General features: G+C 34.4%; 6 protein-coding genes across 10 annotated transcripts; 5 read left to right on the top strand and 1 right to left on the bottom strand.

The window, feature by feature from the left end:
- Window positions 1-1776: 1776 nt before the first annotated feature.
- Window positions 1777-9642, top strand: LOC108334323 (translocon at the outer membrane of chloroplasts 64). Of its 5 annotated transcripts, none has more exons than XR_008246491.1 (15): window positions 1777-2134; window positions 2232-2384; window positions 2551-2675; window positions 3039-3164; window positions 3542-3724; window positions 3876-4020; window positions 4313-4481; window positions 4757-4891; window positions 5169-5369; window positions 6139-6266; window positions 6338-6389; window positions 6734-6803; window positions 7313-7474; window positions 9064-9217; window positions 9290-9642. XR_008246491.1 is itself a non-coding variant. In XM_017570097.2 (13 exons), the coding sequence occupies exons 1-13, from the start codon at window positions 1932-1934 to the stop codon at window positions 7393-7395; spliced, it is 1773 nt and encodes a 590-aa protein (XP_017425586.1). In that variant the 5' UTR covers window positions 1777-1931; the 3' UTR covers window positions 7396-7785. The 5 variants fall into 5 exon arrangements, 1 of the variants encoding a protein (XP_017425586.1); XR_008246490.1 differs by having other exon boundaries at window positions 9172-9217; XR_008246488.1 differs by having other exon boundaries at window positions 9172-9642.
- On the bottom strand, window positions 8602-11149 carry LOC108334490 (uncharacterized). The gene is made up of 5 exons (XM_017570362.2): window positions 10335-11149; window positions 10138-10239; window positions 9991-10056; window positions 9452-9533; window positions 8602-9336 (listed from the first exon to the last, which is right to left on the bottom strand). Exons 1-5 carry the CDS (start codon window positions 10911-10913, stop codon window positions 8864-8866), a joined length of 1302 nt encoding a protein of 433 aa, XP_017425851.1. The 5' UTR covers window positions 10914-11149; the 3' UTR covers window positions 8602-8863.
- Window positions 11150-11401: 252 nt separating this feature from the next.
- Window positions 11402-12277, top strand: LOC108334488 (protein C2-DOMAIN ABA-RELATED 4). Its single transcript, XM_017570361.2, has 3 exons — window positions 11402-11536; window positions 11621-11716; window positions 11798-12277. Exons 1-3 carry the CDS (start codon window positions 11426-11428, stop codon window positions 12086-12088), a joined length of 498 nt encoding a protein of 165 aa, XP_017425850.1. The 5' UTR covers window positions 11402-11425; the 3' UTR covers window positions 12089-12277.
- A 1008-nt stretch (window positions 12278-13285) lies between these two features.
- LOC108333622 (cysteine desulfurase, mitochondrial-like) lies at window positions 13286-13936 on the top strand. The gene has a single exon (XM_017569092.2). It carries the CDS (start codon window positions 13336-13338, stop codon window positions 13798-13800), a length of 465 nt encoding a protein of 154 aa, XP_017424581.1. The 5' UTR covers window positions 13286-13335; the 3' UTR covers window positions 13801-13936.
- A 1045-nt stretch (window positions 13937-14981) lies between these two features.
- Window positions 14982-18248, top strand: LOC108334092 (auxin efflux carrier component 1-like). The gene is made up of 6 exons (NM_001329824.1): window positions 14982-16268; window positions 16368-16605; window positions 16699-16784; window positions 17168-17325; window positions 17718-17794; window positions 17972-18248. The coding sequence occupies exons 1-6, from the start codon at window positions 15116-15118 to the stop codon at window positions 18036-18038; spliced, it is 1779 nt and encodes a 592-aa protein (NP_001316753.1). The 5' UTR covers window positions 14982-15115; the 3' UTR covers window positions 18039-18248.
- A 4966-nt stretch (window positions 18249-23214) lies between these two features.
- LOC108334093 (phosphomethylethanolamine N-methyltransferase) lies at window positions 23215-27861 on the top strand. The gene is made up of 12 exons (XM_017569731.2): window positions 23215-23387; window positions 23480-23616; window positions 24140-24277; window positions 24388-24531; window positions 24639-24782; window positions 25385-25495; window positions 25591-25732; window positions 26505-26785; window positions 26918-27079; window positions 27203-27256; window positions 27356-27430; window positions 27521-27861. Exons 1-12 carry the CDS (start codon window positions 23378-23380, stop codon window positions 27617-27619), a joined length of 1497 nt encoding a protein of 498 aa, XP_017425220.1. The 5' UTR covers window positions 23215-23377; the 3' UTR covers window positions 27620-27861.
- Window positions 27862-27868: the final 7 nt, after the last annotated feature.

Genomic DNA, 27868 nt, shown 5'->3' on the forward strand with positions numbered 1-27868 from the left:
ATTATTATAACCTTTGTTTGAAATTTTGATTAAATGATTTGGATGAATTTGATGATCAACTTTTTTTTTTCTAATTTCTTTTTGCATACTTTTATAAGTACAAATCTAAATAAAGTATTTACATCAAATTTGACTTAAGTTAACTTAACAATTTCTAAATTATCATGCAAAATTAGTTTTCCTCTTTATCCCACATTTTGAATCAATTTTTTATTTATAAACTTTATTAAGAAATTAAGTAAACACCATAACCAAACAACATCGAAAATTTGTTTGATGTAAAAAATAGATGTTTCATTCATAAATTAAATATATACATATTTTGTTAATTTTATGAAGCTCAAGTAAAATATCCCTTTCTCTCCCATAACCTCTCTTTTCCATACTTAACTCTCCATATATGTTTTTTCATAATTGTTTTCTAATTTTTTCTTTAAATAATTTTTTCGATTTAATATTTTTTTGATTTGACTATTTTTAAATTTATCACATTTTTAATTAAAAATTACCTATAAAATAAATAAAACTATTTATAATAAAACTATAAAAATAATTTATATTTAATTTTATAATTATAATAAAAACAATAGTAATAAACTTATTATTTTTTATTATAAAAAAATCAACACTAGTAACGCATGCATATGTTTTCACTAATTCAATTAAAAGAATTTTATTTAATGTTTCTTCCCATTAAATGATAAATCAAAATTACTTGCCATTTTACCTTATCCACGAAGCATACGATTTTAATTAGAGAATAATACTAACTAAATTTACAATTAACATGTTAATCACACCAACAATTAATTAAATATTAACGACTCTTCTTGTCTCTATTTTTTTTAAAAGTACTCATTAAATAAAACAAGTAGATTTATATTTTTCTATTTGGTCATTTAATTTATTTATTTCAGAATAAGTAACCTTTCGTTTGTTTCAATGGGAAAATCCTCTTTGCTTATTGAGTAAGTGTTCCTTTAAAAAATATTTATTTTAAATTTAAAAAACTACTCTAATAAGTTAAAGAGATTATTGTTTGATATTTCCACCTACAAACAAGTTTTTTTTTAAATTTATTTTTTATGTAGAAAACATACAATCAGAATAAAATATCTATAAAAAAATTGACCAGTCACTGAAATTAAAACTGTATTTTCGGCAGTACCCGTGAGGTAAAAATTTAAATTTGTAATTTTGTTGTAAAACAAGTAATTAGTTTTATGAATTTGAAATTTATAAATTATGATTTATTTTTACCATTTTTTTCTTTCAATTTTGTATATTTTTCTATTTTTGATACACACAGATCAAGTAAGAGTTTGTATTACTGCAAATAGTAACAACTTGTAATTTTCTAAAATTAATCAATCTCAAGTTGAAAACCCAATAGGTAATTAATTATTTTGAAATGAAATTAATTATGATTATAATAATTAAAAAAGGTTTATTTTACACCACCTACACAACTCATTTTTGATTTTATATTTGTTAAAATAGAAAAAAAGATTAAAAAATAAAATAACTTGGTAAAATTTTTGTTGAGTGTTATGCCCTAATTAAAAATTAGTTAATTGATAACATATGTCAACCTTTATTAGAAAAATTAGTCTTTACGTTATTTAAATGGATAGTTAAAATAATTTACGTAATTAATAATATGTAAATTATTCGACCTAGATATTTTAAATCAGTTGATGTTATTTAATTTAAATTATTATAGTATAGAAGAGACCAATAGGAAAAGATGTTGTGGTTGTTATATAATGAAGTTATTTTAACAGGGAAGAGAGATAGATAGAAGGAAGTCGAGGCGGCGAGAGTAGAGAATCCTATCTTCTCCGTGCGTCTTCTTCGTAAAACCATACACACGCAGTGCTGTGCTTCGGATGTGGAGTTGAAGCAGAGTATCGCATCAAACGAATCAATCGATGGCGACTCAATCGGCCAACCTATGGGTTCTGTTGGGGCTGGGTTTAGCGGGAATTGTTCTCATCACCAGAAAGCTCAAGAAGTCTGTCAGAGAGGATTTCGGCGCTTTTCTCGAGAAGCTTCAGCTCCTTCCGCCGCCGCAGCCTGCTCCTCCCAAAGCTCCTCATCCTCTCACCGCCCTCACTTTCGCACTCTCCGACTTGTAAACCTAACCTAATCACTGCTATTCTGTCTTTTCCTTTATTTCTTACTATTTAACAGCATTTTTCATCTTCCTCTGATTTCGATTTTCTTTCCAGATTTGACATCGAAGGACGTGTCTCTACGTTCGGCCATCCCGAGTGGGCTAGGTCTCACGAGCCCGCTTCTTCCACTTCTCCCGCGGTTTCTGCTCTCGTCGAAGGAGGCGCCACCTGCGTTGCAACTACCGTTGTCGATGACTTTGCTCTAGGGTTTGTCCTTTTTTTTTCAGTTCCTTCCAAAAAATTACATCTCAACATACTATTCGCATGCCTGTGAGAGAGTGGTGTAAACGATGTGCTCTTGTTTTGCATGTAGGGGTTTAAGTTTTGTTTTGCTATTTCATGAGTTGTTTGACCTTTTCTTTTTAATTTTTAGTATCGGTGGCGAGAATAGGCATTATGGAACACCGACTAATCCCGCTGCGCCTGCACGAGTACCGGGTGGATCCTCCAGTGGTGCTGCTGTGGCTGTTGCTGCCAATTTCGTTGACTTTGCATTGGGTGAGCTTCTTCATATATTATTTATTGCCTATTATCCATTTTTTGACGTGCAATTCGTTAATTCATTGCTACTCTTACTGATTTTAGCTAGCGTATGGGATAAACTTTTATCTTATTTTCTTTTCCCACAAGTGGTTATGGTATTGTTTATCCAAACGTTTAGTTAGGAGAATTCTTCCAGTTATATTGTAATCAATACATACCATCTTTCTTTTCTTGTATTTTTAATTATCTTCGTAACAATAACTAAATATTTGAAGAATTTGCCAGTTTAATTGTCTTCCTGGTGATATCTGAGGGTTACACGTTTATACGATGCAATGGAAAATGTTTTTTATACTTACGCACCGTCATTTACAACAGGTATTGATACTACTGGTGGGGTGAGGGTACCTGCTGGATTTTGTGGCATTCTAGGATTTCGACCCTCACATGGTGCTGTTTCACATTTGGGAATCATACCTATCTCAACAAGTCTGGACACTGTTGGTATGGACAATTCAAATTTTTTAATGTAGTTTAGTTTATGAGCTTATGGGTTCAAGTGACTGTTTAATTTATTTATTTTGAATGATTATTATTATTATGTGATATAAGGATAAATTGCTTGGTTGCCTTTGTTTATTATGTTGGGCCTTTTTGTTTTTTAAATATTTCTCAGTGGACAAGATCTTTTGAAATTTAAATACAAATTAAGGCAATGCAAAAATACACCAGGAAGAGGAAGAACAGATGTACTCTTATAATTGTTTTACATTGAGACATTTTTTGTATAGTTGCCTGTACTTAATTTTTTGTATGTGGAGGCTATTAATATGCCATCTGCTGCACTTTACAAATTTTTAACTCTGAAATGCCATTTTCAGGTTGGTTTGCAAAGGATCCCTCTATATTGCGTCGAGTTGGCCATATACTCTTACAAGCATCATTTGTAGTTCAACGCAGTCCTAGGCAAATAATTATAGCTGATGATTGTTTTCAGCATATAAATGTTCCTCTTGACAGGAGTTCTCAAGTGGTGGTCAAAGCTACTGAGAAGCTTTTTGGAAGTACGTCATCTTTCCCTTTAATATGGTCCCTCTTGTTTCAATCATTATTAAAAGCTCTTACCACAATTGTCACTCGCTGCTTCTTTGTTTGTACAACTTTATTCATGAAATCGCAATCCAAAAATTATTGTTCATCGTCAACTGTCTTCAGGGCAAGTATTGAAGCACATAAATCTTGGGGACTATATAAGTTCGAGGATTCCAAGCTTGAAGGGGTGTTCTGGTCAGAAAACAAACGGTGAAGTGAAAGCTTCTTCACTGAAGTTACTTGCTAACATTATGCAATCCCTACAAAGGTTAGTCAGATTCTGTGACATGGAGTAACTATAATAATTTGCAAACTGTTGTTAACACTGGTTTGGATAATGGCATGCTTTTCAATCTGTCATTTAGAAAACTTTTCTTTGGGATTGTATCACATACTCTATTACTAACATTTGGGCTAACCACAAGGTAGCCATGTCATACTTTATGTTTTCAATTATTATTCATCATTCTGGGTGTGAATAATTAACATTTGTTGTGTTATTATGACTGTCCGCCGAAGTCTTCAATCATATAGTGACTATTTTCTGTATATTTGTGCAGGCATGAATTCAAACATACACATGATGAGTGGATGAACACTGTAAAACCTGACCTAAGTCCTTCTGTTTCAGTACAATTGCATGAAAAATTTGAGGTATCCGGTGTAGAGATTGAAAATTCCAAATCCATTAGAAGTGAGATGCGTTCGGCTATAAATTTGCTTTTGAAGGTAATAATTTGACACCATTCTGCACCCTAGTCTCCTCAAGCCCTTATTTTTGTGTTATTCTTTATGCCTTCTCAATTGAATTTGACTTACATGTTCTGAAGTATTTGATCTTAAACAGTGTCTTGATAATTTTTTTTCTTGCTAAAAATAAAGTCAAGTTCCTGTAGATGTTCTTCCATGAAGTTTTATGTTCTCTATGTATGAGGACTATATCCTGAGTTCCTTATAAACAAGACATTGTTGTGCTGAGTTGCATATTTTTTAACACTTTCAAGGATGAAGGAATTTTGGTTATCCCCACAGTAGCTGATCCACCTCCAAAATTAGGTGGGAAGGAGATCTTATCAGATGATTATCAGAGCCGAGCATTTAGTCTGTTGAGTATTGCAAGCATCTCAGGTTGTTGCCAGGTAAACTTTTCTCCTTGATAAAACATGTTTAACATGATCTGGTTATATATATATATATATATATATATATATATATATATATATATATATATATATATATATATATATATATGTTGTACTTTTTTTCAGCAAATTGTTTCCTAAATCAACATTACACGTAGGCTGTTCTTTTCTATTGGTGTAGAATTATACTTTTACGAGAACCTAGTGAGTAAAGCTTTGGTGGTGATGGTGGTTATGCATTTTTCATTTGTGTTTTCTTGATTTATCCTTTCAGGTCTCAATACCATTGGGATTTTATGACAAGTACCCTATTTCAGTGTCTTTGATAGCCAGGCATGGTGGTGATCGATTTTTACTTGACACACTACAGACCGTGTATACCACTCTCCAAGAACTGGCTGATATTGCTTCCAAAAGCAAACCATCTGAAAATGTTGTCAGTAAAGAGCAGTCTGCTGAGTTCGCTAAAGAGAAGGTATGACATTAAATAAATTATGAACTCAATCCTCTGATTTTAACTGTGATCGTACAATTCAACTGCCATTGTTTTACTTCTAGAACACCAATGATTTTGAAAACTGAATGTTGTGAGCCACATTGTTTTTGGTTATTTTATCTAAACTTATCAGAAAATATGTTGGATTTTGGTATCAAGTTCGTTTTTTCCTTTCTGTGGTTGATGCGTAGACTTCAATCATATTGATGCATATTTATGATGGATTTTTTACAAGTTTCATTTGGTGTATGTTCATCAAAGTTGTAGCTAATTGGCAAACTTACATTAACTTCTGTTGTTTTCGTCTGATCTGATGTATGGGTACAGTAACATTGCAAGCATCTTATAAATTTTAATATTGGTTTTCGTAGTTTTTATGTAGGAGAGTTCTTGTTTCTGGTTTGACATAATCTTGTCTTTCATGAAAATACTATATGCCAGAATTATGTAAACTAAAAGATAACTTTCATTAGTTCATTAATGTCAAACGTATATTTAAACTTTGCTTTGGGACGCTATAATTCTGCCTTTGCAGTCCCCTATGTTGTCCTTTGTTTCAGATTTAACTATCTATCCTAATAATGGAGGTGAACTTTACTTACATAATTTAAACTTTAGTCCATTTAGGAGAAAGTTTTTTTTTATTCTTTATTAAATCAAATATGGTAATTTTGGCTGTTTAATTCTGAGTATTGCATTTATTTTCAGCTAAACCCTCTATTCTGCAATGTTTTGCTACTAATGTCAGGGAAATCAAGCATATAAAGATAGGCAGTGGCAGAAAGCCATTGGATTTTACACAGAAGCTATCAAACTCTGTAGTGATAATGCAACGTACTATAGTAACAGGGCTCAAGCGTATCTAGAACTTGGAAGGTAGTGTTTTCTTCTGGCCATTAGTTGAAAGTGTCAGGCAAAATCTTGATTTGTTTCCTCTGTTTATCCAGTTATCTTCAAGCTGAGGCCGATTGTACCAAGGCAATTAGTCTGGACAAAAAGGTGACTTCCTTAAAAAAAACATTGTGCATGGATTTTGTCATCATAGTCTTGCAAAAGCTTGTCTTCATTCCAAATATGCATGGGTTTAAAATATAAAGCTGTGATTGAAGACTAACTATTCTTTGCCATACTAAAATAAAGTCTTTATATAATTACAAAGACATTTGAGTTGTATAACAACTTTGCATTAGCTTCCAGATTTAGTTTAATAAAGAGAAAACAGAGAAAGATGATAGTGTCTTTAATGGGATAAAGCAGGAAAAATGATGTTTCATACTGTTTAATTCGTAGATTATACCATAAGAATTTTATAGTAACGTTTGTTTATTATGCCTTTTACCCAGAATGTGAAGGCCTATTTTCGTAGAGGTACATCTAGAGAGATGCTAGGCTACTGCAAGGAAGCAATTGACGGTAAAATCTTTCTAGACCACACGTTTCCTTTTTTTTTTTAAACTCATGCATGAATTCATCTTTTCTTTAAGTTTTTAAAATATAAGTATTACATCAAGCATGGGGTCTATACTTTGCTGGTTTTGAGAATAGAAAACACAAACTCTTATTTGATTAGAGTAGTTTTTGGAAACTTTTATTTGAAGTGGCCCACTGCATGTATTAGGAATTAAATCTGTCCCAGAGCCTGTATTTCCTTGATTCTGATTAGGTGTTATCATTTTGTTTTTAGTATATATATATATATATATATATATATATTTAATTTGAAATGGAAAATCAAATATTGGACTGCCGAACTTCACACACATTTTATGTAGTTTAAAATAATTTGTGATGAAATTTGGAGTTTCACTTTCAAATTAGAACATATTGACAGGGTTCATCTTGTTTTATTGGGATTGTTTTCATTTTAGGTAAGATAGGAAAATTTTCCTGCGTTTTTGCTAACAATGGTTTGTGCTTTGCAGATTTTAAGCATGCTCTTGTACTTGAGCCGACCAACAAAAGGGCAGCTGCAGCGGCTGATAGGTTGAGGAAGCTATTCCAGTAGGTACATAATTTTGGCATGGGATAAGGGTCTTCAATTCATTGTTGGTGGTGCTGGTGACCTATAAGCGCTGAGACGATTAGTGAGTTTCTAGTTACAATAATAGAAGAGTAATCCGCATGTGATTTCTGCAAAATGATAATGATTCTTTTGTGCTTTGAGGCATATCAATTCTTAGACATGGAAAGCATGTATCGTACCATCCCTTCTTCAGGTTCTTTTGACAAAAGTTACGTATTTATTGCCAGAATGAGTCCCAATTTTGCTGGAGGTAAATATATTCGGATTGTAATCAGTCAAGTGAGGCGGTTCGTAGGACTATAGCTCGGTGTTTAACTGTTTCTCCATTGTACTTTCACAGTTTTATAATCTTTGCCCAGCTGATGTTCCCCATTTGTTAGTGCTTATTATGACTACAGCTGTGCATTTTTCTTAAAAATGGATCGTACGTCGCTGGTCCTTTATTACTTTGCGCAGTTGAACTCTTTCATTCGGTAGTGTTAAGCTGTTATTTACCTCCGAAAGTGCCTCTTGGAGCAGTGGAGGAATGGCTCTAGAAAATCCATTTTGCCTCTCTAAATTGACAAGGTAATTTAAATGTATTTTAAAGGGGATGGAAAAGCTGTCTTTAAAGAGAAAAGGAAAGCTACTAGAGAGCTTCTGAAAATGTAATGTAAAAAATTATAATTATATATTTTTATATAAACTTATATTTTTGACATTCTTCTTTCTTACTATTTGATGTTTTAGTTTTTTGCAAATTTTGAATTCTTATGATTTTAGAAAATATATTATTAAAAACTAAAATAAAGAATGTAATAACTAAAATAGTATAAGATAGAAAATATGCTAAAAAGTATTTGAAATAACATGTATTCATTTTATTGTTTGATAAATGTTTAACATGAATGTTGTATATTCTCTTACTGACAGTGTGTTTAGATGAAATAATACGCAATAGCTAGAAACCAATGAAGTAACATATTTACCTATAAGTGTTTGATAAAAAAAAAATTGTTAAACTATTTGAAAATTAAAAGGAATGTAAAAAATTATTATTATATGATTTTTTTTACAATTAAAATAGTAAACATTTCATTAAAATATTATACTATATAATACAAACATCTTAATAATTAAAATAGTTGGTTGAGCAATAAAGTAGTATAATAATTAAAAGGGCACAAGGATAGCAATGAAGTAGTATAATAATCAAAACAATAAACACCTAACTATTCTATATAAAAGAAAAATAAAATAAAGCACGATTAATAGTGCAAAAGAAAAACAAAATGCAAACACCTGTAACATTCCTAAATGGAATTAGAGACAAGCCAGTTCTCATCTATGAATGAATGTATTCTTGCACATATTTACCAAACGCGTGCATCTTTAAAATGCAAATATGCGAACTGGGGATATACCAACATCCTCTAGTATACTTTTGATTTGACAAACAGAAATTGTTACCTCAATCAAACGCCAAAAGCTCATCCAGCTGTTCGTCTGTCCAATGGGGGACTGAACTTCTTTGACTATCCATCTGCCTCTGACTTTCCAACTGAATTTCCATCTCAGTTTTTTCAGCACGAGATGTATGAACTGAGTTCGATGTAGAACTATTGCCTTGAGCAATCTGCGCTAAACTATCGGCTTCTTCATTCAATTCAGGAGGATTGGGTTGATCTTCCATCTCACAATCAAGCTCACTAACACAATTTACTTCCACATGTCCAGCATTATCCAGACTTAACGGCAAGTTCTCTCTTTCTGAAACAGTTTCTCTGTGAGACGACGTTGAAGCCAAAACTTCAGCTCGCTGCCGGTCAATATCTGCTACTTGTCTAGAGCTTGACTCAAATCTGAGACCAGACATGATTTCTTCATTTCTTTCCAGGGGCGGAGAGGATGTACTTCCAGATGCAAACAACCTTTCAGGCCTTTCTGTTGCAAAGAGAGCCATGTATGAGTTTCCAATAGCTCGGCATTATCAATTACGCACAAAAAATGTGTTCAGGAATACTTGATAAAAGAACTTGATTCATAGATGTGCACCTACCCGTACTAGGTGTAGCGCGCATCACTGGGCGTACAGGATGTATTAATTGTTCTGATGGAGGTCCACAGTCCTTGGAGAAGACCTGTGTAACATATTAACAAGCTATGTATTCCTGAACATAAGCATATGTATAGTAAAAGGATTATACAATTTTTTCATCCAATCATAAATTGATAAATGTATCAAATCTATCTACTTTTGCAATAAATACCTTGAAAGCCATATCTACTGAGATTTCTGATTGATCTACGTTGACAATGCACATAAATTAAACTTAATAAGAGAAGATAGTGTATTCACCAGTGTCATCTAATCATAGACTGACAAATATGGTAAATTTGTCGTTCCTAAAGAACTAACTTAAAAAACACAATATTATGTTTCTTACTAATAAACAGCCAAAACAATGTTATATTCACAATGGATGAAAACTAAACTCTATAAATAAAGTGACCTAACTCGTCTAGAACGTGGAATTGAATTCATTAACTAATTGGGAGTAACCTGAAATGAAAAACAGAGACGACCCTACGGCTTACCTGTAGAACGTTGCGTAATGTTACATTCAGATAACAGGTAGAGCGGGTAGGACAAAACACAGCAACCTGTAAAGTATAATAGAATTAAATGTAAGCAATGAAAAGGTATGAGACAGACACAGAAAAAGCAATATCAAGGAGAAAGACCTCGCGCAGAACCACGACAGAACCAACAGCGAAGTCCTTCCCAAATTCCGGCTGCGCCAAGACTTTGCGATGGACACTGGCACTAACAGTGGCCGTAGGATCCTGAAATGGGAAATTCATATGAATCTTCTCATGAAACGCATACGAAAGCAGTTACATACATCTATAGATACAGAGAGTAAAAGTAGAGCGAGTACCTTGAGCGTAATCTTCATGTCACCAAGACCGTTGGGAGTGCATGATTTGATAACAGCTACGACCAGCGGCACTCTTTCAGTGTTCTTGATTGAGTTCAACGGCGTGCCGTGTGCGACGTCATCAGCGTCCACCATACCCTGCGAGCAAACAAATCGGATGGCGCAGAGCCAGGGATTGGTGCTGAAATCGCGGTGGCCTTCGAGGCCGACGCGCCTTATGAATTCCTGAGTGGGAAGTGGGTCGTCGCGACAGCGGTTGCTCATAACGGCTTGGACGGCGCCGGCAGGGCCAGGAATGAGGGAAGAGGAGGTGGATTGGGCGTTGCAAGGGCGGAGGAAGGCGGAGAGATCGGACTCATCGACGCCAAGGGCTTCCCAGGGTTCCATTTCCATCGCGCGGGAAAAGAAATCTCCCGCTACTTCCTTTTCTTCTGCTTGGATGAATCCATCATGAGCCGGGCCCGATTGGAAAGTTATATACTCGACTCCTCCACTTTGGGCTTTCTCTTGATGCAACCCCCATAATTTTTGGCACACCTCAACAATCTTGAAAATCACTATTTTTGACACACATAACATAGTACCACCCACTTACACACTTTTACATTTTTACATTTGATAGGATAAAATAATTATAAAAGTATATTTTTATATATTTTTTTAAAAATACGAGGATAAAAAATAGAAAATGTCTGAAAAATAGAGGTATGTTAAAAAATATTTTGTTTTTATTTTCGTAAATTTTAAATCAGTTTCTACATATTTAGAAAGAAATTCCAGTTCCATAAAATAAAATAAAGCAAGGGTTGTGAAAAGAGAACCACTAAAATGGAGGATGAAGAGTGGTATAGGCGGAGAGTAGCGGGGAACATCGTACACGTTGAAGGTGCACGGAGACTACCTTCAACCACTCTCCTCTCTTCTATAAAACCAATCCAACCCTACCAGCGTCAATCTGTATCTCTCACAATCAATCACACAAACGTTCCATCTCTCTCTTCCTCTTAATTATAGCAATTACACCAATAAATTACACAATATTATCGCCAGGAGGAGGGAGACAGTGATTGGGAGGTACACCAGTCTCAAACATGGATGAATTACTCGGCCTTCTGAGAATTCACGTCAAGCGTGGCGTCAACCTCGCCATTCGCGATGTCAGCACCAGCGATCCATACGTCGTCGTTAAGATGGATAAACAGGTCTCTTCTTTTAATATAATCCACCAAGCATTTTCTTAATTATCCGAACTCAATCGTCACCTGTTTCGTCACCTGTTTCTGCAGAGGCTCAAGACTCGTGTGATTAAAAAGGACATTAACCCTGAGTGGAACGAAGATCTTACTCTTTCTGTGACAGATCCCTCTGCTCCAGTGATACTGGTAAAACTACATAACAGAAGAAAAAATAATGTTATTATTTCGATTTGGTTGATGCATTTTAATACTGATTAATAATTTCAGACCGTGTATGATCATGACACTTTCTCCATGGATGACAAAATGGGAGATGCGGAATTGGATATCTCACCGTATATAGAAGCCGTGAAGATGCAGGTGGAAGATCTTCCGAATGGAACTATAATCACGAGAATACATCCGTGTAGACAAAACTGCCTGGCGGAGGAAAGTTGCGTGGTTTTTGAGAATGGTAAAGTGCTGCAAGATGTTGTTCTAAGACTAAGACACGTGGAAAGCGGTGAGCTGGAACTTCAATTGGAATGGATTGATCTTCCTGGGGCCAAGGGATTGTGAATTTTCTTTAAGATCCATGCCTGCTTCCTACGCCAAAAATTTCTTCAAATCTCTACTTATATAATTTCATTTTACTTTTTTTTCTCCCATTTCTAGTGTAATATTGTAGGCTTCACGAGAGGCCAGCCAATCTATGGCGTTTTCCACTCATAACATTACTTATATGCTATTTCTTGTATATATTTTACAGCTTTTTAATTCTCGTTTAATCACTAAATCATGGTTTACAAAGGTAACAAACATGTTTGAATGGTGAAGGTCAATTTTATAATATATGTTAATTAATTTAGACTTTTATCATTCGCTAAAGATAAAAAAAATGTCATGATTCAATTCAAGAACACTTGAATGGATTTTGAGATTGAAAGTAAACTTAAATTTGTGGATTGAAGAGATAGAAGGTGTTGGAAGATGAAAGGGGAAGTGTGATGTGTACGAAATTGACTGAAGGAATGTGTTTGAAATATGGGTGGTTGGGCAAGAAAATATTTAGACATTGGTTGAAGGAATGGAGTAGGTAAGAGGTAAATAAGACAAAGGAGTTGAAATCGAAATGCATGCACTGGTTTTATGGTCTTAGGAAACATAAAAAGCCGTGGTAGTGCGTGCAACTAAGCATGGCGTTTAGAAATTGGAGAATTCATTATCTAACTACTCTTCCCACTCCTTTACTTTCATCCTCTGCTCTCTTCGATGTCTTCCATCATTAACTTCCATGCACGCTTCACTTATCCCTTATAGGAGATACATATATCATATATACTACTATTTCCTCTCTTTTTTCTTAATCACTATTTATATAAAAGTAAAAGGAACAAATAACTTAATTAATTTTATGAATAGTGTGTAAGCCTGATCATTAATAACAAATAGGTTTAATACCTCTTTTGGTCCCTCGAAAGGGGGCAAATGTTCAATTCGGTCCTACCTTTTTTTAGAAGTTCAATGTGGTTCCAACTTTTGTAAAAAGTGTGCAATCAAGTCCTTTTTGGAAACGGCGTTGAGTTTTTAACGGAGCAGCTGACAGGGTGGACTGAAGTTAGCTACGTGGCTGTGTGTGGGTAATACGTGGCTGTGAGAGGGTGATATGTGACTGTGAGAGGGTAAATGTGATAATATTACTGAGGTTAAGAAATCAGAAGTTAGGGTTTAAGGAATTGCAGAGAAATTGGTAATTTGGGATTTATCATCGTGGCCAAGAGAGGGGGATTCGGAGTGGTACTGTTCCCACTCCTTTGGTTGTGGGCATGGGTGCGGCGTGCGAGGTGGCTAAAAACGAGATGGATTATGATGAGAAGAGGATTTCTAGTTTGCAACAAAGACTCCTTAATGGGATTAGAGAGAAGCTTGATGGGGTGGTGGTGAATGGGAGCTTGGAGAGGCGCTATGTGGGGAATTTAAATCTGTCTTTTGCGTATGTTGAAGGGGAGAGTTTGCTCACGGGGTTGAAGGAGGTGGCTGTGTCCAGTGGCAGTGCCTGCACTAGTGCTAGCCTGGAGCCTTCGTACGTTTTGAGGGCGTTGGGAGTGGAGGAGGACATGGCTCACACTTCTATTAGGTTTGGAATTGGGAGGTTCACTACCGAAGCTGAAATTGACAGAGCAGTGAAGCTCACTGTTCAGCAGGTGGAGAAATTGAGGGAAATGAGTCCGCTGTATGAAATGGTCAAGGAAGGGATCAACATCAAGGATATTCAATGGGCACAGCACTGATCATTAGCCTTTCCAATTGCATTTCAGTACAGGTGATGGGGGAAGGAACAGTGATTGGACTCCAAGCATAACTGTCACTGTTGCAATTGTCGGTTTTCACATATGTCTTATTATTTAGCTATAGATTGTATCTCGAGGTTACATTCTGCAATTCCTCAAACCCTAACTTCTGATTTCTTAACCTCACTAATATTATTATATTTACCCTCTCACAGCCACGTATCATCCTCTCACAGCCACGTATTACCCACACATAGCCACGTAGCTAATTTCAGTTCACCCTGTCAGCTGCTCCGTTAAAAACTCAACGCCGTTTCCAAAAAGGACTTGATTGCACACTTTTTTACAAAAGTTGGGACCACATTGAACTTCTAAAAAAAGGTATGACCGAATTGAACATTTACCTCCTTTCGAGGGACCAAAAGAAGTATTAAACCTAACAAATATTGAAAGAAATTTTGTACGGTGCAAAAGTCATTTTTTATATGAACTTGTAATTAACTACCAAAAGATTTCTCGATGTTTTTCTTAAACTGAAATAACTAAGACCTAACCATGTCTAGCAAAAGTGAAAAAAAGTAGCAATGCAAAGAACCAAACCAGTAACACCTTCACATTGATATTTCAGTTATTTTTTTCAATTACTGAAATATTCATTACTTTGAATAAATACATTATTAAGGTGCGAATAAGAAGTATATAACTAAATTAAGTCCGATCATAAGTTTACATTAATACCCATATTTATTATATAATTGCGAGCATCAACTTTCTAATGTTTAAGCAAACATGGATAAAGTACTTTTGACCAAAATGTCTGCATAAAAATCTGTTTTTTAAATTTAAATTTGCTGCTGGATTTTTTTTTCTGTGATTTTTAAAATATACTAAAGAAGAACGGTGATTTTAATGTTTTAAAATATGTTGATTTTTTTTAAATACCAACGTGAATACTTATTTTTAATGTTGGGGCAGAAAAAAAAAACACAAAGAATTTTGGAAAAAAATAATTAACAATATCCCCAGCCCCTTCTCTCTCTGTGTTGGGGACTGAACTGCAAGTGGAAGCTCGTTGCACGCACGTACCTCTCGAAGATGAAAATATTTTTGTTGTATTTTCATAATTACCCCACTTCCACACCACCTCAAAAACCAGACACACGTGCTCTGCCTCTCCTTCATCAACTTCATCATCGTCTTTACCTTCTCTCTCTCTCTCCCCACCAACTTTGTCCTTCTCTCTCACCTTCTCTCATAAACCTCTCTTCTTCTTTCTCCAAACTCACTTCACTCAACCATCCGAAGGAAGAACAAAATGATCACTTTGGCCGACTTTTACCACGTCATGACCGCAATGCTGCCACTGTATGTGGCCATGATACTCGCTTATGGTTCGGTGAAATGGTGGAAAATCTTCTCCCCGGACCAATGCTCCGGCATAAACCGCTTCGTGGCTCTGTTTGCAGTCCCGCTACTCTCCTTCCACTTCATCGCGTCGAACAACCCCTACGAGATGAACTTCCGGTTCATCGCGGCGGACACGCTGCAGAAGATGATCGTGTTGGTGGTGCTGACGATCTGGAGCAACGTGAGCAAGAGGGGGAGTTTGGAGTGGACCATAACGCTCTTCTCCATCTCCACCCTCCCGAACACGCTGGTGATGGGCATTCCGTTACTAAAAGGAATGTACGGGGAGTTCTCGGGGAGTTTGATGGTCCAGATAGTGGTACTCCAGTGCATCATCTGGTACACCTTGATGTTGTTCATGTTCGAGTACAGAGGCGCCAGAATGTTGATCTCTGAGCAGTTTCCAGACACTGGCGCCACCATTGTCTCCATCCACGTGGACTCCGACGTCATGTCGCTTGATGGACGACAGCCCTTGGAAACCCAAACCCAAATCAAAGAGGACGGAAAGCTCCACGTCACCGTCAGAAAATCCAACGCCTCCAGATCCGACATCTTTTCTAGAAGGTCCCAGGGCTTCTCTTCCACCACTCCTCGCCCTTCCAACCTCACCAATGCAGAGATTTACTCGCTCCAATCCTCCACCAACCCTACTCCCAGAGCCTCCAGCTTCAACCACTCCGACTTTTACTCCATGATGGCCCCTCCTCGTAACTCCAACTTCGCTACCAATGACGTTTATGGCTTCTCTGCTTCCAGAGGACCCACTCCCAGACCTTCCAATTACGACGAAGATGCTTCCACCGCTGCTAATACTAACAACAACGACAAACCCAGACATCATTACCCTGCTCCTAACCCCGGCATCTTCTCCCCCGCCACGTATAAAAATGGTCCCAAGAAGCCCAATGGACACCCCCACGCCCACCCCAAACCAGAGGATTCAAGCAAGGAACTTCATATGTTCGTTTGGAGTTCAAGTGCTTCCCCTGTTTCCGATGTGTTTGCCGGACATGAAAACGACCATAAAGAAGTTAAGCTCGCCGTGTCTCCCAAAAAAGGTTTTGCTTTCATATATATATATGTGTGTATACATTCTAATACATTTCTACCTTAATCTTAGTTTGGTTGTTTATCATTATGGTCGTTGTGATCGACAGTGGAGGGTAACAGAGACGGTCAAGAAGACTACCTTGAGAAAGACAGTTTTAGTTATGGAAACAGAGGGGCTGAGAATGAGCATGAAGGTGAGAAAGCTGGGAACGGAAATCAAAAAGCTATGCCTCCAACGAGTGTAATGACACGGCTTATTTTGATCATGGTGTGGAGGAAACTCATCAGAAACCCCAACACCTACTCCAGCCTGATCGGCTTAACTTGGTCACTTATTTCATTCAGGTAAGTCTTTTCCTTGTTCAACATTTTCGTTCTCATGATTCGTTTAATTGATTATTATTGTTGTGTTTGTTTGGTGGTATGGTATGTTGGCAGGTGGAACGTTGAAATGCCTATGATTATTGCCAAGTCCATTTCCATATTGTCAGATGCAGGGCTTGGGATGGCCATGTTTAGTCTTGGTAAGTATAGACAGTGGTCGTCCTTCGTGTATGGGAAAATAACTTTATTTGGTAAAGTATAATTAATTAGTGTAAAGAAGTAGGAAGGCATTAACATGTTCTGACCTTTGTTTTCTTGGAAAAGAAAAAGAGGGAGCAGGAAATCTTTTCCGATTCTTTGTTAGCTTTGGTTGACAAATATTAAATGTTTTGTTTTGATAAAGAAGTGGGCAAGTGTAGTTGTATGAATCTAGTCTAGCAGAAAGAACAACAGTATCAGTATCGTGTTGTTCTGGTATTATTATATTGTGTTGGTGGGGTTGATGATGATGACGATGATGAAATGGTGAGTTTGAAAAACATACTGCTGAAAAATTGTGATGGATTGATATGCACGACAACAGGTCTGTTCATGGCTTTGCAACCGAGGATCATAGCATGTGGAAATTCCACAGCAGCTTTTTCCATGGCCGTGAGATTCCTTACAGGTCCAGCTGTCATGGCAGCTGCTTCCATGGTCGTTGGACTAAAAGGTGTTCTCTTACACGTTGCCATCGTTCAGGTATCCAATCCTCTCTCTCTCTCTCTCTTTCTTTCTGCTGCTTTCCAACAAAACCAATACAATATTCACTCACACAACCTCAAGAAATTCCATTGCATTTAAATATGTATGAGCATATATGTAGCTCTGCCAAGATAAGATATTATATTGGTTAAATTTTCTGCTGTAATGCCGATCTGCACTGTGGTTGGTTCCCTCGGAAAAAGGTTCAAATTCTCTGCAAAATGGTATCTTTAATTGGCATGCAAAGACTGAGTCCGAAAAGAGAACAGAACAGAAACCCACACATCTTAAAAAAAGGTTTTAATCATGAAAATATATTTCTTGAGGTTGTGCTTGTACAACAAACATTTGACTGTTTTTTGATTTTGGCGTTTGAAATAAATATACAGGCAGCTCTTCCTCAGGGAATTGTCCCCTTTGTCTTTGCAAAGGAATACAATGTGCACCCTGATATTCTCAGCACAGGGTAAGCAGAAATTACAATTATCATTATAATTATTTACTGCTTTCCTGATATGAAATGAATTACTTTTTCTGTTTTCTATCAAAAAAAAGATTCTAACTTGGTTAAAGTCAGTGTTAAATAATTGTATTGATTGTAAAATATAGGAGTTATAATTGAAAAATGGTATTGAAAATGCAGAGTTATTTTTGGGATGTTGATTGCATTGCCCATTACACTGGTGTACTACATCTTGCTGGGGTTATGAGAGAATGAGAATATGAAGATTACGTGTGACGCCCATGCAGAGTTCTTAGAGAAGGAGAACGCATGATAGAATAGGAGGCATTGATCCTCGAATGAGTTTTCGTTTTTCATGAATTGTCCTTGCTTTTAGTGAAAATGTAAAATCATGTTTGTAGATAATTTTTTTTTTCAGGAAAACTTAATTTATAAAATGACCATCTCTTTAGATTTTAAATTAAAATTTCTCCTTGATTTAAATAAAAAATATTCTATAAAATTAAATTTTATGTTTTGAAAGATGGAAATATATAATGTTGTTAAAAAATTTGAATTCAAGAAAAAAGTTTACCCGACTTATTTATTTGAAGTATGTTGAAGAAAAAGTTTGTTTGAGCTAACTAGTGATGAATTTAAGATTTTGTAATGAGATGTTTGGAACATGTTACATGTGTGATGTTTGTATCTAGCAGCATGTTTTGTCATTGAATATTTAGTTGATGACGTGGTCTGAAATCCATAAATGTAATAAATGAGTTTGACTATGTTTGAAGTGTTTGGAAATATACGAAGGTAGTGAAGAAAGGGACCCCATCGTAGGTAGGTGTTTGATTTGATGTCGACTCGTTTGGAATATTAGGGGACAACTTTCATAATCTAAAGTTCAATTTTTTTTATTGGAATTATAAAAATCGGATACCTTAGAAAAAATTGGGTATTTTTATAATTTCTTAAAGAAAAATTATGTTCGGTGAATTTTACTATAATTGAAATGAAGTAATATAAGTCAAGATAACTTTCATATAAAATTAAAATCTATCACGCATATTTGATGGTTATAAATCTGATCTTTGACATAAATCTAGTCAGGAGTATCGGCTGTGCTCGAAGCATGTTTGATTTTTTATTATTTCAAGCAAAAAATTCAAAATTATAAAAAAAAAAAGACTTAATATGTCATTTTTACAAACTATTCATCCTTATAAATGAAATAACAAATTCATTTTAATATAATTATTACAAATGTAACCTGTTTTCAATGATTTATTCATCAGAAATTGGTTTAAATATATATTTTTTAATCAGTCTGACACGTGCAAAGAAAAAATAATTGTTTATGGGCCCTGAGGCCCAATATTTGTACAGGTAAGGTTGAGTATGCATGCATGTCAAGATACTCTTACCTGATACCTACATTATATATATTAACATTGCTATGTATTTAATCCTTCACAACTTTCGTTGTCATTAGTATAATTATTTTATCAAATAAACATAACCTTAAGTATACTATCTAAATTTTTTCTTAATTAAACATTCTTATTTTTTGTTAATCAAGGTAAGTAGCATTATATCTATAGATTCGCCTGCACGCATCCATCTCTTGTACTAAAAAAAAAACTTATTCATTAAGCTTGTCAATTTCTTAGGAAGGTAAAGTGATCTCATCTTAAATTATCATTGATATGTATATTAAATACAATTACTTATTTTTTTTTTATCAAATTTTGAAATGAACTTTAAATTACTCTTAATTATAATTAAATTGAGAGTGATCAAACTTTTTATTTAATTTATCAATGTTAGAATTAAGTTTTCTATAAATTGACGATTTGGAGAGTGTTGTATAGTTATGTTTGTTTTGAGGAAGAATGTTTGGACCATCTATTCATAATTGACCAAATAATTATACAGGACAACACTTATCCATAAATTAAATTGATAAAATCAATACAATAAAAGATACAATGAATGTACTAATTAGAAAGATGTATTGTTAGAATAAATGAGAGTTATTTTCTCACATAAAATTTTAATTAATATTAACATCCAAAAGAAAAATATTTTTTTATTAAACAGATTTTAGTAACAATTAAGTTTATCAAATTTTATTTCTTTTGATAAATTATTTTTTCCATTGATAATTATATTAAACTATATTCATCTCTCCCGTTAAGAATTATTTTAATATATTTCTTTTCATTTCTAAATGACGTATCTTATCATTTAAATTGAATTCATAAGAAAATAAAATACGTGATTTGTCCCTAATTTTTAACCACAAAAGAATGATAAAAGGATATAAAGCAATAAAAAAAATCGAAATATTATTTTATTTCTTATATTATTAGTCACTGCCTGTAGTCTATAATAATATTCTGATTCTATGCAAGAAACGTCTCTAATTAATGACTACTTATAATGAGAGAAAAGTTAATACCGTAAGAGTTATACACAGAATACATCCTTTACAATATTTTATTTTTATTTTCTATTACTATTGCTATTAATATTTTTATTTCATGTTTCATTTTTTACTCTTTATATGGTCTCTTAATTATGAATTATTTTATAAAAAATACGTTAAAATATAATTTCGTAAATTGCCACAAGCTTTGTCATTCAAGTTGACTGAACAGAAACAGATTAAATACTGTGTATGATGTGCTATTTTCACTGTATTTAACATTTTATTAATTAAATTCAATAAATTAACTGACTTTAATGTATTAGATTATATTTTAACTTTAAAATTTTAACATTCAATTGTATAATTCAATTAAAATTAGGATAATTATAATTTGATAATATTTTTTTAACAATATTTTAATATTATTTATGTGTCATTATGTGATTGGTCCAAAATTATTTCATAATCAATAATAATAACAATCATAAACACTAACATAGACCAATCACAAAAATAACATGTAGATAATATTAAAATGTTGTCAAAAAAATGTTGTCAAAGTATCGTTATAATTTTAAAAAGGTTTAATGTCTCGTGAGGTTCCTATTTTAGTTCAGAATCTCAAATAGGTCTCTTTTTTTTCGGCGTCTCAGTTAGATCATTTTTTTGTTGTAAAATTGAAACAATTAGAGGTCTGTCGTAAAACTGGACAAACTGCCGTTTAAGTTTGGGTTACGTGACATTAAAAACAAGTTTTGTTTAAAATTTTGGAATTGCACATATGTTTTAGGGAAAGACAAAGTGGCAAAAATGTAAATATTTAAATGCAGCCCCCCTGCTTTTGTAAGTAATGACTACTCTTTTATGTTAGCTGATAAACCTAGTGGGAATGATAATTTAGGTTACAACACTCATAAATCTGTAGAGGGATAGGTGATTTTGGATAACTTTGACAGGTCAAAGTTGATAGTTGATGCAAATCAAAATAATATTGCAGCTGTGTTGTCTTGTTCTTCTTCATACAAGGAAAATTTCAAGTCAGGGGAACACAATAAGGCCACACAACCCCTATTTGGGGCATTCCCTTCTCGAATCCTCAATCGAATATTGGAACCCCCACATCGAAGACGCTGCACTATCTTCATCGTCTCCATCCGTCAGGTTTGGAGATGTGCAGGATACTTCGAACTCACTGGAAAATGGAGGGGCACTGATGTTGCACTCAAGCGCGTTACTGATACATGTTTTGTTGGAAAGCCTTCAGAGCAAGAGCGCATGGTTTGTGTCTTCTTAATTGTTATGTTTTCCATTTTCTCTAACTCTCTTCCATGACCTAAGAATTAACTTCATAACGATTCTCGATTGATGCATCAAACAGAAAAGTGACTTCTAGAATGAGGCAATCAAGCTTGCTGACTAAATCATGGTTATCATTAGATGTTCTTTACCCACGAACCCTCGGGTCAAATAGAATCGCTTTCTTTTCTCTCCTTAATAATACGAAACCCCGACTTTTTTTTTTTCAAATGCATTTCTGAATTACAAGAGGCTGCACTTAATTTTTTACATTTTCTCCACTTTGCTTTTCCTTGAATCTGATTCAACATTCGTCCAATTCAAAAATTTTAAACAAAACTCGTTTTTAATGCTATGTAACCCAAACTTACCGTTTGTCCAATTTGAGATACACCTCTAATTGCTTTAATTTAAAAAAAAAAACTAATTAAGACGCCGAGAGAACCACGTGACTGAAGTCACAAAGAGGATGAAACTATATTTGGGGAAGCGTGCATTGCGTGACGTTCTCAACGTGATATATCCAGGATCTCACATGGAAGCACCACGTGGCCACAGATGATTGGCAGAATTAGATCCAATAGATTCAGTTTAGGTCTACCAAACATTTTATTTCAGTCAATTTCTCGCAAACAAAATCTTCTTTATTCCTAAATAGTATAAAAAATAGATTAATGTCATGATTTAAGAAATTAATGTTTTAGAATTTAAGATTCACTCGGACTCAATTTTCAAAGTAACAAGACAATAAATAAATGAACCTTGAATATGATTCCAACAACATTCATTCACATGTTTTCAGATCCAAAACTGTCCTAAAATATTATTTATTTCACATATTTGCAAGTTTAGAGTTTCCTTGCAATCATTTTTACTTTATGCTGTTATGGGTTTTTGCACATAATTTCCAAGAGAAATGACAAAAAATTACCTCTTTTTTCTAATCATCAACCAATATTTAACTTTTTATTACAATGTTTTATTTTTCAAAAATGAAAAAAATAATAATAACTACGTTAGTTAGTATAGGGGGTACTCTTTTGCAAATTTTAGATTCATTTACAAATATTATTGTTATTTAACTTTGAAAAGGGCTTACGTACTGTTTTTTTTAATAAAATTTAATCAATTTAAGTTATATGTATTACCATATATCTTTTTTCAACATAGTTGTATAATATGATTTGTATCGTATAGACAAACAACTACAACAAATTTAGAGTGAGTGAATGATAGTTTTTAAACATTTTAAATTATCATTGATCTCGATCTTATATCCAAAACATTATTTTATTATTTTATTTCATTAATATATTATGATGATAAGATGATTTTTATCAGATTTTATTGTATAATATTTTTCGTGATCAATGTAATATTTTAAGAAAACTAAAAAAACACTTAAAAGTAATGTAAAAAGAGATTATATTAATTTTTTAAAAACAAAGAAGAGAGTGTGAGATTTGAGGGTTATAAAAGTTTTACTGATACATAAAAAATAGCAGGTCGTCTATAGAAAATAAAAATATGATTTTTTAAAATTTTTAATAAATTTGAATCACTAAAAAAATTGATCTTAAAAGCATGGTGTATATTTGACATGATAGTTTATTTGGTTAAATAAAGAATTATTGGAAGAACATTATATTAGTGAGTTAATTTGATATTTTTTGTGAAGAAAGAAATGGGAAGTGTTATATATAGGGATGAAGAGGAGAAAGAAGAGATAGAAAGGAAAGTAGGGTAATGCAGCAAAAAGGGAGAGGCAACAACCGAAGATCGAGGAGTTTCTCAAGGTCTCGTCTCGCCATTGAAGGCACTTAGCCATCACAACACTTTCTTCTCTTTGTTCTCTTCTGCTCTCTGTTCCTTCAACAATGGCGCCAGGTGAGATCACCGTTTTCTCATCTTCTTTCTTTCGTATTCCATTAGAAGAATTTGAAGTTAAGTAATCGTTTGGGATTGAGTGTTCTGTGCAGGAAATGGAAATGGAAATGGTGTGAATGAGCGTGACATTCAGAAATCGTACTGGGTTCAACATTCCACTGATTTGTCCGTTGAGGCAATGATGCTCGATTCCAAAGCCGCTCATCTCGACAAGGAGGAGAGACCCGAGGTATTCTCTCTCCCTCTCCACCTCTCATATTATTTCATCGTTGTTTCACTCATCTTGCAATAACATCATACGCATTTTGGAATATTCTCCTTCAACTTGATCTCATATAGATTTGATCTGTTCGCTCCAACAAAACCAACAACTGTTTGTGCTGTTCTGTTTGTTTTGTGCTGTGTCGTTTCTCCCTGGTCTTGAACTGCAGCTTTTATCTTTTCAGCAAAAGTGATCACTGTTTTGCCACCTCTTTGCTTTAGATCCATCTTTTATACATTGCTAAAATATGCTTCTGAAGTAAATTCTCTCTTCTTCATGTTGCTATATATATTTTTTGGTTATGATTGTGAATGAAATTAGTACTTTATCCTGTTAATTTTGCTTTGTATCACAAGCAGCAAAGTGGGTTGCAAAATTCTGTGTACATTTCTCAAGATCTATTATATTTCCACGCCCCCCTCCCCTTTTTTTTTCAAGCTGTTCGTGCTTTTGCACGCAACTCAAAAGTGTTTAATTTTTATCTGCCTAGGTACTTTCTCTATTACCGCCATGCGAAGGCAAGTCCGTTATAGAGCTAGGAGCAGGTATCGGAAGATTTACTGGTGAATTGGCTCAGAAAGCTGGTCAGTTGCTTGCTGTGGACTTCATTGAGAGTGCAATCAAGAAGGTCTTGTGGGATTTGTCTTTCCGAAAATCAATATGGTTATTCATGGCAATTTTATACATACTCGCATTATGAAGTAACCTCAATCACTAGTCTTTCACAATGTTTTGCAGAATGAAAGCATCAATGGACACCACAAGAATGTCAAATTTCTCTGTGCTGATGTCACATCTCCAAACATGTCTAATAGTGTTTCCGAAGGATCAGTTGATCTGATTTTCTCGAATTGGTTACTTATGTATCTTTCGGATAATGAGGTCCGTTTTGTTTATTTTAGAGAATACAAGTTTGCAAAATTTTCATGATTCTTTTGTCAATGCGGGCCTTCTTGAGTTACCCTTTTGTTTTTCTCTTGATCCCTCAGGTTGAAAAATTGGCTGAAAGGATGATGAAATGGTTAAAAGATGGTGGGTATATATTCTTCAGAGAATCTTGTTTCCACCAATCTGGAGATTCAAAGAGAAAACACAACCCTACTCACTACAGGGAACCTAGATTTTACACTAAGGTCTGTTCTTCCGAGTGTGGTTACATGTCATCCTTAGTCTGTCTGAATAAAAATGGGCTGGACGTCAACTTTGGGCTCATTTGTAGTGTATGATTTTAATTTTATGGAGTCAGAACCTTTAGATTAAATTCAATAAAGCGTACTTTAAAGTGCAATTAAACCTGTTCAGTGGGAGTTTTTGTGGTTGGAAATATGGACCATGGATCATCGGTTCCTTTCCAAAATTTAGTGTCTGCCTCGTGTTAAGTTCTTTTCAATCTACTATTTCTTTTAGACAATGTTTGGGTTAAGTACTCATGGAAAAGAAGGGCCCAGTCGATGTGAACCATATAGGGTAAGTTTAACTAATGAGACTTTACTGAAAATAATATTTTTACATGCTAGCAACTTAAATCTAAGTCAGTTGAAAAATTGTCTTAAAATATATGTAATTCCCTGTTGCAAGTGAAAAAGTCTTTGATCCTTTATGCCGCGGTTTCAAGATTTTTCTGTTTTATGTATACTTGGCATAGATAAATAGCTTTCTGTATTTTAGAGGTAACAATCTTCTACAAAACCTTGGTTTTGATGACTTGGATCTCTCAACCCTTTCTCTCATGCAGGTTTTTAAAGAGTGCCAAATGAGTGATGATATGGGAAATTCTTTTGAGCTGTCTCTCATTGGCTGCAAATGCATTGGAGCTTATGTCAGAAACAAGAAGAATCAAAACCAGGTAATAAAATTGGGATTCCATTTTTTGCAACGTATTATCGTTAATTTCTGCTTACCCAATTGACTGACTGTATCTGTGTACAATTTGTTGCATAGGTCTGCTGGTTATGGCAAAAAGTTAAGTCTGAAGGCGATAGGGGTTTCCAACGTTTCTTGGATGGAGTTGAATACAGTCATAAGAGTATTTTACGATATGAACAGATGTATGGTCCAGGCTTTGTGAGCACCGGTGGACTTGGTATGTCTTACGAATTTTATTTCTCTCGTTTTGGATTGTTAGCTTAGAGATCTTTCCTATTCCCTTAGCACTGATATGGTAGATATGGTAGTATGATCTTCCGTGACTGTCCACAAGAGCGACCTCTTCTCATTTACCCACTATACATAACTGGCTGATTGCTATGTAGTGATTTGCTCCATGACTACAAGGTCTTGATAAGTTATGATTTTGGTAGCATTGATTTTGGATCCGTGAGAGGGACCATGCGGTTCAAGAAAGAGTTGTTCATCATTCCCTCCTTTTTTTTTTCATTTTGAAATGTAGTTTATCAGTCGTGAAATGTTTGTGTGGTGACAACGACAGCTCTATTTAATTTAGTTTTTGACTGTTAGACTATTTCATAAACTATCGCAAAATGTGGCATTTCATCATTTTTCTTAATTTAATATGTTTTTGTTATAGAGATATATAGTTATACTCTTTTTATTAATAAACTCAGTTGTTATGAACATATTTATGTGCATATTTTCTTTTCTCTCTACTAGCATATATTAAGTGTAGTTTTTTTAGTAAAAGTTATTTGAAGATCTTACGCTGTTGATCACTTAATGTTGTTCTAATTTTGCTCTCGTTCTTAGATTGCTCAAAATTGTATGATACTTTGGTATTTTTTTCTTTTTTTCTTCAGAAAATCGTCGGGGTCACAATCTTAAAAAAGGATATGTGCTGTGTTTATCATAATTGTCTCTATGTATCTTAACCTATGATGTTCTGCTTCTCCGCTTGGCAGAAACGACCAAGGAAATTGTGACAAAGCTAGGACTAAAGCCTGGTCAGAAAGTTCTGGATGTTGGTTGTGGTGTTGGGGGTGGTGATTTCTACATGGCAGGACATTTTGATGTTGAGGTTGTTGGCATTGACCTCTCCATAAATATGATATCCCTTGCCATCGAACGGGCTATCGGACTGAACTATGCTGTTGAATTTGATTGCGCGGATTGCTTTAAAAAGTCTTATCCTGACAATACATTTGATGTAATCTACACTCGTGACACCATGTTACATGTCAAAGTAAGGGGCTGTCCATTTTCTTTTCTTGTTTGATTGTTGATTTTAGTAGTATTATGCGTTAAACCTTGAAATATAGTAAATATCAAATGTGATATGCTGAGGAGAAACCAACATTACTCTGGATCAATACAGGATAAACCAACGTTATTCAGATCATTTTACAAATGGTTGAAACCTGGAGGAAAAATCCTGATAACCGATTATTGCAAAAGTGCTCGAAGTCCGTCTTCAGAATTTGCTGAGTACATTAAAAAAGGAGGATATTATCTCCACGACATGACGGCGTATGGGAAGGTATTGTTGGCTGTGCTATCAATGACATCATCTGGCTTCTCTTTCACCCATTTGGTTTCGACCGAAATCATGTGTTAACTTTTCCTCTTATTGACAATCTTTTCATTTCTAAATCATTTTCAGATGCTGGAGGATGCTGGATTTGATGATCTCATTGTTGAAGATCAAACTGATCAGGTTGTTCTGATCTTATGATATAATACTCTCTGCGTAGTATCTGCATTTCTTTGATTCTGATTCTAAAGTACTAATAGCTTTATTACTTGTTCGGTTTAGTTCGTGAAAACACTAGAGAAGGAGTTAGATGCCCTTGAGAAGAAGAAGGAGGATTTCATTCGTGAGTTCGGCGAGGTGGGTTTTTGATTATGTTGTGAAGATAGTTATTTTATGGCATTTGTTTCTCTGTTAAATAAGATTTAGGTTTGGATTGATTGGTTTCAGGATGACTACAATGAAATTGTGGAAAGATGGAAGGCAAAGCAGAGCAGGGGTGAATCTAAAGAGCAGATGTGGGGCTTGTTCATTGCCAAGAAAAAATGACATGTTCTATCTATATTTAGTTTCTGTGTGACTCTAGTTTTCCATGTAGTTTCACTTTTTATGTTATTGTATGTTTAAAATCCAGAGCTTTAGGATGATAACTTGCCATTGGTTTTGAGTAATTCGTGAATCTCCCATTTTATTTGGATAATTTTTGAGCGTGAAGATGTTGGAGAATATAATTTCCCCACAAGGCGAACACGTTTAAATAAGAATAAAAAATATATACACAATTTAAAGCATGTTATT

Source organism: Vigna angularis, chromosome 1, assembly GCF_016808095.1.
Source record: "Vigna angularis cultivar LongXiaoDou No.4 chromosome 1, ASM1680809v1, whole genome shotgun sequence".
Lineage (NCBI taxonomy): Eukaryota > Viridiplantae > Streptophyta > Magnoliopsida > Fabales > Fabaceae > Vigna > Vigna angularis.